Source organism: Heteronotia binoei, chromosome 7, assembly GCF_032191835.1.
Source record: "Heteronotia binoei isolate CCM8104 ecotype False Entrance Well chromosome 7, APGP_CSIRO_Hbin_v1, whole genome shotgun sequence".
NCBI classification, from domain to species: Eukaryota; Metazoa; Chordata; class Lepidosauria; order Squamata; family Gekkonidae; genus Heteronotia; species Heteronotia binoei.
In genome coordinates, this window is record NC_083229.1 from 49,213,004 (window position 1) to 49,225,895 (window position 12,892).

Here is a 12,892-nt window from a genome sequence, read left to right on the forward strand (position 1 = left end):
GTTCTTCTGTTTTTTCTCCTTCTGTAGAGGTAACAGCTAATCTAAACTGTTGATGGACTCGCTAAACTGGAGAGGGTGACTCCCATGAGGCTGAAGACAGGAAGCTGAAAATTCCTGCCTCTCTTGATTGAATGGTGGGAATCACTCTATCAGGATGTCCTCCTTTTTTCAGAGGGGAAGGACCCTCCACAGTAAATATCCAATGATGTGTTCCCTTCTAAAATACCATGTTAGCTCCCCAGCAGGGTGCAGAACTGGCAGCAGTTCTTGGCATGGGTCCTTTTTGGGACTACTGCTATTTGGCAACCTGTGCAAAAGAAATACAGTGGCCTGGTGAAGCCATGTATCAGTTGTCAAACTTCTGATATGTTTGATACAGATAATTCTGTTTCCCTTCAATCTCTCCATGCCCCCATGTAGTTGTGCGTGCCACCTGGTAAGTATCAGTAAAATGACCAGTGATATGGTGTTGTCACTGGCAACATTCTCCAGATTGTGATAACCTTTTCCAAAAATACGGATGTACTAGGCCAGTTCTTCCTCCTCCCCCACCCCTAATCTTATAGTCCTTTGCTGTATAAGGATTTAAACTCACTGAAACTGATGTGGAGAGTCCCTGGAAGATACTTCTTGATTGTGAAGTTGAACACATGGAAGCTTTTAGTTCAAACACTTAAAAAATTGGCTTATAGTTTGTTTTAATTTTAAACTGTTTTAATTGTTTTAAATTGATTGTTTTAATCGTGTTGGAAGCCGCCCTGAGCCCACTATGGGAAAGGGTGGCCTATAAATCTATGAAAATAAATAAATAAAATAAATAATTTTACCTCCCCAGTAGAATTTCCTGAAATGAAAGTGGGAATAAAACCAGAGGTATATTGAGATACATATTCCAGCATGGCCAGAGTGGCAGTGTGTGGTTTAAAAAGAAATTGGAAAGGTTCTTGAATTTTTAAAGTATGTCTTGCAAGGAATATGAAGGCTATTTAAATTTATAACAATAAAATATTGATTTAGAATATTAACTACTCATTTCTTAAAAGTATGCAGCCTCCTAGCTTGCCCACCTGTTCCCTCTTTTTCCTGTATTCCTAGTTCCCTATCAATGAGAATCTGTTTCATAGCCTTGTTTTCAGATTAAATAAAAGAATCTTAAACATACTTCTAGTGGATGAAGGCTGAATTATCTGTATCAAACAAACTTGGATTTCTGAAGCAAACTGGAACAAAGACATCAGAACTGTAAGATGTAGTTTATATAAGAAGGCTGCCTTGTGCCTGGCTGCCAGCTGCATGCTGAGCTTTTCCTTGGCACAAAAGATGTTATCTATGAACTGTAGGCTAAAACAAATGTTCATACTGTTGCTTTCCCCCCCACTTTTAGCAGCAGTCACTTCCAATGCAGGAATCTGCTGTAATGTTTCATTGCCATCTCACAGTTTACCCATAATGGTATAAAAGGAGGACATCGTCATGTCCGTTAAGGTGTTGAAATAGTTACAGTGAAAGCACTACCTATTTATAGAATTCTCCAGTACAGAGAACTTGTTCAGCCTTGGAAGTTCCTTGTTCAAAAGAATGTGGTATTACTTGGTTTCAGTGTTTCAGGGTTGGTGGTGGGGAGAATATATTGGTATATAAATTCTGGAAAGACACTGTAATCCAAACAAGCCTCTAATGAAGTTTTCTGCAAATGAAAAGGCAGCTCTACAAAGTTTAGTTTTTCACTATGGAAGTAGACAACATAAATGATCATGATTAATGTGTAATGGTAAGCCCAGCTGTTTCAGAAGGGGGAGGAATGGAAGCAGAGAATCCTCTCCAGCCACCCTATTAATAGGCAATGCTCCCTCTAAGCTGTGGAGTCTTGTGAACAAAAATTCTAATTTGTGAGCTACTGGCATTAAAGGTGTGAGCTACTGCATAAATTAGTTTGCTCTGGGGTCATGCTCATGGAGCTAAGAAAAAAAATGTGGGAGCCAGAGGCTAAATTATTGTGAGCTACCTCACACTAACTCAGCTTAATGGGTAGTAGGTCAAACAGCAGCAGTGAATGTTCTCTCCAGCTCTGAGTAGGGCTTGCTGTGGTTTGGAAATGCTGCACTTTCCAACTCTTGTTCCAGAAAAGTTCAAAGCAATAAATGACTGCAGGTGATTCCTTCCTAGGTCAGCAGTGATAAGACTTGTCAATGATCCATATTTCTAAAACTAATATTAGAAATATTCACAGAGAAGTTGTAGTGATCAGCAACAGAATGAAGACATTTCTTAAACCTCATGGTGGTGATGAGCATTCAGCTGCTTTATTTTTGAATCTTTTTATCATGCCTGATATCTCAAACAAATCACTTAGTGGTGCCTAATTATGGACAACATAAAGTGTGATTTGAGTCATTTAATTTATTTGAAACAATTCATGTTGCCCTTCCTCCCGGTTCAGGGTCCACAAGGCAGCAAACAATTAACACAAGCTTTACAAAGACAAATGTATGTGCTCATGTGTAAAACAATAAGAAAATGAAACACATAAATGGTAATTTCTAATCAGTGTGAGAATCCTGTAGACATAAAAGGCAAGCCATCTTGGCAACAAGTCACCTACCTTCCTATTGGCTGAGCTGCATGTCACTCAGTCTCCATGGAGAGCAACCCAACCCTCCAGCCCCAGGATAGATGAGGATTGTGCCATTGGAGAAGGCAGCTCACTTTTCCTTCAGTGGCTGTTGCTAGGCAACTATAGTATTTCAAGCTTGGTTTTGTCAGTAAAAGGCAGGGAGAGGGAAGCCCTTTCCAGGCCTATTTTGACTTTTGAGGGAGAACTCATTGGGGCCAGTCCTGACTAGGGTTGCAAACTCCAGGTTGGGAAATTCCTGGAATTTTTTTTGTGGTGGAGCCTAAGGAAGCCAGAGTTTGGGGAGGGAAAGACCTCAGCTGAATATAATGCCATGGAGTCCATCCTCCAAAGCTATTATTTTTTTCTAGGAGGAGAGATTTCTGTTCTGGAATTCAGTTATAATACCAGGAGATCTTCAGGCTCCACCTGGAGGTTGGGTACACCTAGTCTGGCAGCACCCTCTAGGTGACTTAATGCCACCTGACTGGCATGACTTAACTGGGCCTGGCTGGTAGCTCCTGTTCAGCAGCAGTCCCCCTATGACAGCCAGTGTGGTGTAGCAGTTAATGATTTAGTGTAGGATCTGCCAGATCCAGGTTCTTGCTATGGAAGCTGACTGGGTGATTTTGGACCAGTCACAGACTTTTAGCCTAGCCTACCTCACAGGGTTGTTGTGCAGATCAAAAGGGGGAAAGGAGAATTATGTAAGCTGCTTTGGTCCCCACTGCAGAGAAAGGCTGTCCTTTTCCTAGCAAGAGGCTTCAGGGAGGGTGAAGGAGATGGAAAGCTGAAATTAGAGGAGCTGGTAAAGGTTGATGGATGGTTGGCTGGGAAGGAGATAGGGTTGCCAACTTTAGATTGGGAAATTCCTGGAGATTTGAGGAGTGGAACCTGGAGAGGTTTGAGGAGGGGTGGGACCACAGACAGCTACAATGGCATAGATCCCACTCTCCAAACCAGCCATTTCTCATGGGGAGCCATTGTTGCCAATCTCCAGGTGAGAGCTAGAGATCACTCAGAATTACAACTACTTTCCATATGGCAGATATCGCATCTCTTGGAAAAATGGCTGCTTTGCAGGGTGGACTCTGTATTATTATACCCAGCTGAGGTAACTTCCATCCTGCTTTGGTCTCTACTGTGGAGAAAGACTGTCCTTTTCTTAGGTAGAGCCTGCAGGGAGGGGGGAGGAGATGGAAAGCTGAAGTCAGATCACTTCCCCTACAGAAAAGAGCTGTCTTGAGGTTTATATTCTGTGGTATACCATAACACAATTATGCCAGGCCAAAAAAGACAGATCACACCACAAGTATGATCGTCATCATGCTATGACACCACAGCAAATTGGCGCTGAGTGCTCAAGGCCAAGGCACTCACCTACAGCCTGTTGTATTTGTTCTCACAATGGGCCTTATTCCTAGTACCAAATAAACAGATAGAAGACAATGCTAATAGAAGACAATGATTGGGGTGGGGGGTGGGGTAGATGAATCTCCCTGGGGAACGAATTCTGTAATGTTGGTGCCACATTCAAGAAGGCCGTTTTTCAGGTTAACTGTCTGGCCTTCGATGACAGGGGCAGCCAATGAGTAGAGCAGCAGTGTTGAACTCATTCATTATAAGGGCCGGAACGGACATAAATGAGACCTTGTCTGATCATGTTTGTCAAAATGTAATGCCAGGTAACAGAGAAATAAACTTTATAAGAGCACAGAGAAACACAATTTTTTTTAGAAAACATGTCTAAAACATTAACATTTGCAATATTTTGTTTAACAGTTTCTAATAACTGACACCTCTTGCTCTGAATTATTGTATCAAAATGTAGAGACAATGACTGTGCTGTAGTGATTATGGCCTTCAGGTGTGTATCTGTAAGTTGCAAACCTACTTTTGATTTATTGGCATTGAGATATCTGTAATTAATGTCAATAAATCATGCTCAGTGCCATAGGGCCCAGGGGAAAACCTGGAATGGCTGGGCATTGTGAGCTTTTGTACATAAATTGCTTTGTGTGCCGATCAAGAACATGTGAAGATACCATGATACAGACTGAAGAACATGTGAAGATACCATGATACAGACTGAAGGTATTGTGTTTATCTGCAAAACTATAGTCTCCCCCAGAGAAATAACTGGAACTCCTTTGAGGCAGTGTAAGAATAGGAAAACAGCCATGTATAGTGATCAGTATTGGCCTGTTATCTGGAAAGCCTAGATTCAAAATCCCCAATCTACAAAGGAAATGTGCTGGACGCACACTCTCCACCTAATCCACCTCACTGATGGCTTGCTGTTATTCCTCATCTAAATAGTTCACATTGCTTTCTTATTGAGAAAGACTGGATCAGGAGGGCATTAATACAATGCAAAAAGGGAAGGGAATCTAGTTGCACCCAGGAGAGCCCTGGCAAAATGAGTTTAAACAAACCCACTGTAGCAAGGCGAAAAGCTCTTACCTTGAATAAAACTATGTTGGTCTTAAAGGTATTTTTTGTGTTTCTCCCCTGTGATGCACCTGAGCAAAGGAGCCTCCTACTCATCCCCTCTTCACCCTCCCCCAAGGGAGAAGGAGCCTCAGCTAGTGGTGGAGGAGCTTGGTTTGTAGCTCTGCTGTGCGATTGAGAGAGCCTGGCACAGTTGTATCAGACAACAGAGCTACATTGGCTGAGGCTTCTCCCACTTCCTTCCTTGGGGAGAAGGGAGGGGAAAGGAGGGAATGAGCTAGAGGTTACTCTGCTTGGCTGCATCACATGGGGAAACACAGAAATGGCAACAGAAGGAACTAGGAGAGGAAGAAGGAAGCAGACAGCCAGTTGCTTGCAGGCTTGATAGGAGCCCTCCAGAGGTTGGATCAGGCCTGCAGGCTGCATATCTAACTTCCGGTTTACTATATCAGCTGCCATTTAGTTAATAGATTTGTTCTGAGGGTCTTTGATCAGGTCCCTGGTCACCTGAAATGACTGAAAGTACCTTTCAGAAGTAACCACAGCAGATGGGATCTAATTGGGTGCAAACTGAATAAGTTCAAAGAATGAATATTTGTTGCTTTCCCAGACTCACTGCAGGTCTTGCCCCTCTTCCCTTTAAAAATCAGGATTCCCATATGCATACTGCAGTTGCTGCAAAGAAGGTGACATTTGCAGAAATGATCCCCTTCTCATACTTGAACACTGCTATTGAAAACTGTGTGTGTGATTTCTTCCAGGTTCTCTTCTTGCTGCAGTTCCCTGATCCATATCAGCCAGTTTGGTGTAGTGGTTAAGTGTGCAGACTCTTATCTGGGAGAACCGGGTTTGATTCCCCACTCCTCCACTTGCAGCTGCTGGAATGGCCTTGGGTTAGTCATAGCTATCGCAAGAGTTGTCCTTGAAAGAGCAGCTGCTGTGAAAGCCCTCTCAGCCCCACCCACCTCACAGGGTGTCTGTTGTGGGGGGGGAGAAGATGTAGAAGATTGTAAACCGCTCTGAGATTCTGATGGAGAGAGAAGGGGGGTATAAATTTGCAATTCTTCATATTTGGGGTGAGGGAGACAGCACTGAGGACTGCAGTGGGAAGCGGCAAAAATTCCATCTGCACGCTCTGATTGTAATTTATTGGATCCATCCCCATGCAGGAGTGGTTAATAGTTACCATTAAATGATGATTGTAGTTAATGTGCTCTGTGTCTCTAAGGAAAGTAACTTTAACCCTTTTCATTTAGAAATGATAAAATATTGGCTCTGCTGCACTTCAACAGTTATACTGGTATCAAGGAAGCAATATATTCTTCCTAATATGTGAGGTAGCATTTGTAAATATTTAGATATAACAGCTCAATAGTTAAAAAAAAAAAGGCTAAGGAACATCTTTAGAAACTGTCACTTTCCAGCTTTCTATGTTCATCTGCGGGGGCCATCAGAAACAAAACAGATTAAAATTACAGTCCAGTTACTGGATTCTGTTGTGGAAATAGCTTCATAATGCTTGGCTGAGCCTGAACAAGCCACTTTAGATTGAAAAGCATTCACATTAACCTGTCTGTAATTGGCTCAAGTGTCTTGGCCTTTGGCAATCTGCTTTCTTGTCTGTTTAATTTTATTTTAGAAGGTTCCAAAGCTTTTTCTCTTCCTCTCCCCCTTCTTAAAAACAAATTGTGATAAATGTTGCTGAAGGCATATCATTGTAAACAATTGCACTTGGGGTTGTCTGGAAGTGAAAAGTACTGGGTTTGATGCATGAGGATGCTCATGGAAGGATGATCGCAGCTCATTATTTTGTGATTACAGCGTTGCAAGGTTAAAACTGAACTGCTGCATGCAAATAACTCCACCCAAAACCCAACACACATAACTATAGGTACAAGGGCTGGCCCACTGACTCCTGATTGGCCTCCTCCCAGAATCCAGGTGGCTATTGTTCTGGAGCCTCAAGCTCAGCAAAGTGTCTGGTAGAACCTCCTGGCAGGTTCCAGTGGTTTTCACAGTTTAAGATGGTTTTTTATAATGCTTATTTTATCTGCAAGTCATCTTAGTGGCCCTCATGAGGGCAGAAAGGTGAAGTATAAACTTTGTAAATAAATAAAATGAATCCAGACTTTGTAGAAGGAGGGCCACTACTGGGATGAAACCAGAATTTAGGGAAAATATTAGAGGGTTTACATGATGGTTACTAGGAGCTGGGATGCTGTGCTGCCCCAACTGGTTCTTGGTGCAAGAACCCACCAGGCAATCACAATCTTTTTCATTGTAGCTCCTGATAGTTTTTAGGTAGGACGGTATCAGGTGTGAAGAAATATAATTCTCCTCCCAACCCTTCCCTAATATCCAGCTAAACATAAAGTTCACCAATAGACTATCTAGTTCAGGGATGTCAAACACACAGCCCGGGGGCTGAATCAGGTCCCAGGAGGGCTCCTATCAGGCCCCCAAGCAACTGGCTGTCATCTGCTTCCTTCTCCCTCTCTCTTGCTTTGTTCTGCTTAAGTTTGATTTGCCAAGCTTGCTCAATTACACAGAAGCTACAGAGCAAAACCTCTATTTTCTCCACTGGCTGAGTCTCCTCCCTTGGGGAGGAAGCAGGAGAGGCAGAGCTTGCTTTGCCAAACTCTCTTCCTTCTGCATAATAGCTTGCTTTGCCAGGCTTGCTCAATCGCACAGGAGCTACAGAGCAAAATCTCTGTTTTCTCCATTGGCTGAGCCTCCTCCCTTGGGGAGGAAGGGGGGAAGACAGGCTCCAGGCTCTCAATCGCACAGCAGAGCTACCAACCAAGCCTCTCTTCTTCTATCAGCTGAGGCTCCTCCCTCCCCTGCCCCCTTGAGAAGGAAGGAAGGAAAGAGGCAGTGCTTCCTTTGCCCAGTTTCCTGTATCCCATGGGAGAAATACAAAGAAAGCACCTTTAAGACCAATGAGTGCTAATGTTTTAAGTTTTAAAAAAAAATTTAATTGCATTTGTCTGTGTCCTTTAAAAGTTTATGTCTCTGCTACCTAATCTTAAATAGGTATACACATGGCTTGGCCTGATATGGCTCGGCCCAACAAGGCCTCACTTATATCAGTTCCAGCCCTCATAAAAAATGAGTTCGACACCCCTGATCTAGTTCTATCCTCTGGCATTGACCTTGGCAACCACCAATCTAGGACCTTTACAGTGCCTGAAAATGAACAATGGTGTGATCCAATTCTTTTGCCACATTTGACTTCTGAAATGGATAATAGGGAATAACTGGTTCTGTTCAAAGACTGGAAGGACATGAAGATAATCTTTGCTAGACACATTTCTTGATGGGGACTAATATTCCCAAGAATAATAGAAGGACTTTCCTTAATATTTACTATTTGACAGTGTGAGACATTGAATATTTTATTGTTGCAGTGAGATTCTCTTGAGTGGGTAAGGTAATGCAGAAATCATCTCCAATGATGTAGATGCAGCACTAATGAAGTATTATAAACACTTCCAGTATTTGACTAAATACAAATATTTAGATCTTTGCTGGTGCATCCTTGAAAGCCGCCTTGTTGAGAAATCCCCACCATCGAGAGTGATGTGCTTTAGGTCAGAGAATTTGAGCTACATATGTGTAAATAGTGTGCATGTTAGTCTTGTACTGGAATATTGCTTATACAAGAACTCTTCTTCACTTAAGCCAGAGTCCATGTTTGCTCCCTCATCCTTTGACTGTTTTGGTCCAAACTCCAAGTTTGAGTGCTGAGTTCCTGGGTTTGCAGAGCTCCTCTGTATGCTAACCGTCTATTCTTAGTTAAAGTTTTTGTATTGCTGGTATCCCTCTTTCTTAAACAGCAGGGGTGCAGAGTATATGGTTCCATGAATGTGATAGGACTTGACAAACAACCATTACATGCACAAAATTTAAAGTCCTTTGATTTGATTAGTCTAGAATACCAGGCAGGGAAGCACTGTAGATAAATGATAAGTGATGCATAGATTGGTGGATGGGTAGATTAAGGGTCACAAAAACAATGTTTGCATTTTATCAGGAGTATACTTGGAGGTAAAAACCGCCCTGTGAAGGGCCCTGCCCCTCAGCCCCTCCCAACAGATGGGGGAGGGAGCAAAATCAGTCTCACCCTGGTGGCTGTTTGGACAGCTCAGTCAGCCAGTTTACTTGCTGCCATGGCAGTTGCCCACCAGCATGGGTAAGGAAGCCAGGTCAGGAAGCCAGCTCTCTTGCTGCTGCAGTTGCTTGAGAGCAGCTTGGGCAGCCAGCTTGCTTGCTACTACCGTGGCTCCCCAGGCTACCAGCTCACTTGCTATATAGGGGGTATGAGAGCCACCTCAGTATGAGGTGAGTGCTACCCCTTGGTTGAGGCCAGGGTGGTCCTGGAGGGGGGAGTTGGCCCATGAGGCCATCAGCCCACTGGGAATTTTAATGGCAGCCTTAATGGCCAGTCCTCCCTGGTGTCTTATTTTACCCCCACAACAGCTAATGGAAAATATTCTTAAGAAATGGAGATTTCCACTGTGCATTCATGCAGTAGAAATGCATGTATTTCTGCTGTAAGTGAGAAATAGCTATTTTTCTAGAACAGTGATGAGCAAAGCAGAAAAGCTATCCTCTGTAAAGGGGGGAAAAACCCTATTCTATTAATCGGCATAAAGTCCTACACAGATGGCTTATAGGATGGATGATGGCTAGTAATCCTTTTGTGTCCTAGAAGATTAAGGATATTCTGGTGCATCTGTAGTCTGCTGACATGTTATAGAAATGACTGAAAAAGCCTTGGTGTAATCCTGCATAGAGCAAAGACCTTCCAGAACCGACATGCACAGTGTATATTGCAAATGCCTGGTCATGCAGAGAGTATTTTAGTACACAGATGTTACAGATTTACAGGTTTCTAACCATGTGCTTGTATAAAATCTTGCAGTTTAATACTGCCTACCAGTTGCTTATTAAACGGGTATTCTGAACCTCATGGTCTTACCTATTTTTGAAATTTTTCTGTGAAAATATAGCACAATATGAGAGCCCAGGATCTCTACATCAGAGGTTTTCTTCTTAGTAAGTAAATGCTCTGCACAACTAAAAACGAGGAGGGCAGATTCTTCGTTGGATGAAGAAAGGAAATGTGACCATGCATTTTGAGATTATGATGGACTGGCTGGATACGGATCTATATGAGGATTACAAATCTCCTTTTGATTTTAATACTGGAGTTAATAGGAACTATCTTTACCTGTCCCCCAGCTTGACTTTATCTCCTCCTGGATCTCCTGTGCTGAAGAATTCCGGTAACTTTTAAAATATTTAAATATTTACCAGTGCAATCCTCTTCAGGCTTGCTCCAGTCTAAATCCATTGGTTTTGATAGGCTTAAACTGGAGTAAGTAGGCCTAGAGTTGCACTGTATAGCATTCTTGAGAACTTTATGAGAGTAAATCATAGCTTGTACTTTAGAAGTTACAGCTAAAGTATCTGTAGAAATATGCTCTGGAGTGCGGTGTTACAACTTGAAAAATTGAAAAGGCTTTTCAGAGAACAAAATGAATGTCCAAGTTTAATGAAGAAAGGAAATTGCACTGCTACTGATATCAAAGAAATGGAAATGCAGGTTTGGAAAATACTGATGCCACTCAACAGCCTCCAATTCTGCTTTAAATATGTGCTTGAACAAGCCCATGGGAAAAGGGGGGAATGGTAGTTTGCAATGTTGTGACTGTTTTATGGAGATTAACAAGATATTTAACTCGTGATAACATTTGGTACCTTTAAAAAAGGTACAGGAGAGAAATAAGGAAGCTGGAAGGTTTCTATGTTCCCTTCTAGCCTATATGATGTTAACAAGGCCATCTCTCCTGAAGTACTTGCATTGAAAGCAAAATGTACTGTTTCTGGAAATCTGAAAAAGATGTAATTGTCTTGTGATAATGGAGTGCAGAATGTTAGAGCACTCTACTGATCCACCTAAGGTACCTAGATGCTTAGTTTCTTTGGAGAAAAGTAATTAAATAGTTATGGGATATGATGGGAGCGAATGCTTCTCCAAGGAATTCAGGATTATTAAATTGCTTTGCTTCAGCACTATGCCAAAGCTTGGTGTCATTAGGGGTTTGTTGTCTAATATGCTTCAGAGCACATTTCCGTGTGATGTTTGATTATAAACATGCAGTGGTATAGGACGGCTTGAGATCTCAGTTCTGTGAGCATCAATTAAAGGTACTATCAAATCCTAAAATTAATTGGGAAGTCTCTGAATCTAATTTCACTGTATCTTGAACTCTTTGGGTGGTCTTAGGCAAACCACTTTCAACCTCCACTCCCTAGAGTGGGGTGGGACTGTGGCTCAGTGGTAGGCATGAAGAAGGTCCCAGGTTCAGTCCCCAACATCTCCAGCTAAATGGACCAGACAGTAGGTGATGTGAAAGACCTCTGTCTGAGGCCCTGGAGAGCTGATGCCAGTTGGAATAGACAATACTGACCTTGTTGGACCAATGGTCTGGTTCAGTATTAGCAGCTTCAGATGCTTATCTGCTGTATAGGGATGATAATACTGGGTGGAAAAGATTAGGGCTGTGGACTGATGGCTTTTTGTAATCCTGGTTACTACAGTGGGTTTTGGTTAGTATTCTATATCAGGGCTTCCAGTGTCAGAATCCTGGGGTTCCTCAGATGCTAATGGGGGGGTTTTCAGTGAGAAGTCCAGTAATGGCTAATGAATTCTCCATCTGCCAAGCATCCATTGAAATGTGCAACTGCAGGAATGGTTTGTATGTGATCTAGGCGTACTCTGTTCAGAAGTTATGAACGGAACTCCTGACCATTGTTGTGATTCAGAGATATAAAGTGCCTTGAAGTGTACTGGGAAGTTCCTGATGTCTTGACAGCCTTTATTGTCTTTAGAAAGAGAGCCATAAAAGTCACCAACAGATTTGTTTCTGTAGAATCATTTTCCTATGTGCCAGGAGGTGAGATGGATACCTGTTACAAGTGTATGGAGATGGGGGAAATGTGTGTTCCAGATGATTGTAGTGAGGTGGGAACACACCTTTCTATGTGGGGCAAATCCATATTGGGAGACGCTTCTCACAACACTTGACAGGAAGGGTTAAAAGGCTGAATCCTCCATTAACTCTTTGTTCAAATGTTTTGTCCAAGTGCTGGGAGCCAAATATCACTGTAGGGAACAGGAAAGGGTGTGAGGTACATTTGTTCCAACAGCTAGATGGGTTTGTCAGAGGTAACTGTTCTGAATTGTTAAAATAGTTTAGAGTTATGCTTTATATTATTTTCATTAGCTTTGTAGCCACTAAGCTTGATAGTTGCTTTCTCTGTGCTCTATCTTAATCTGTAGCAATAAACTTTCTTCTTGTTCAAGAAAGCACACTGTGATTCAAACTCCACCCCACAGAAAATTGGGAAAAACTTGGCTACTGTAATGCGCATCTAAGTCCTCTGAGTAGCAGTCAGACCAGAGCAGGATAAATCTTGTTTTTCACCCCCTATCATTACGCAGTCAGCAAGTCCCCTTCACTCTCTCCCTCCCAAAACCTCACAGCTCTTTCCCCCTGAGTGAGCAACCTCTTGCCTCCTGTCTCACTTACAGAGGCACAGCTCTTTTTCTTGCTCTCATCAGGCAACTCAGGGATTTTGACTGTTCCTTCTTTAAGGATGATTCTAGGACAAAGTATATTGGTGGAAATGTGCCTGTGCTTAGTGGCTGGCTGGCCACATCTAATTTGTGCCCATGGCATATTTCTGCCCTGCCAGGTCATTCCTTAACAGGAGCCAGGAAGGATGCCTTTGATGGATAGCCAGCTCCCAAAAGCCACCCAT

General features: G+C 42.5%; 1 protein-coding gene across 10 annotated transcripts in view; it reads left to right on the top strand.

The window, feature by feature from the left end:
• TPD52 (tumor protein D52) overlaps positions 1-12,892 on the top strand; it is a 107,164-nt gene that overhangs the window by 23,518 nt on the left and 70,754 nt on the right. The window contains exon 1 of one of the 10 annotated variants that reach the window (XM_060243590.1): positions 10,074-10,350. The exons of 4 other annotated variants lie outside the window; for them this stretch is intronic. In XM_060243590.1, coding sequence (XP_060099573.1) covers positions 10,173-10,350 — 178 coding nt within the window. In that variant the 5' untranslated portion in view covers positions 10,074-10,172. Of the gene's footprint in view, positions 1-10,073; positions 10,351-12,892 lie in introns of those variants that run through there. 5 more of the 10 variants (XM_060243596.1, XM_060243592.1, XM_060243597.1 and 2 more) reach the window with 5 other exon arrangements.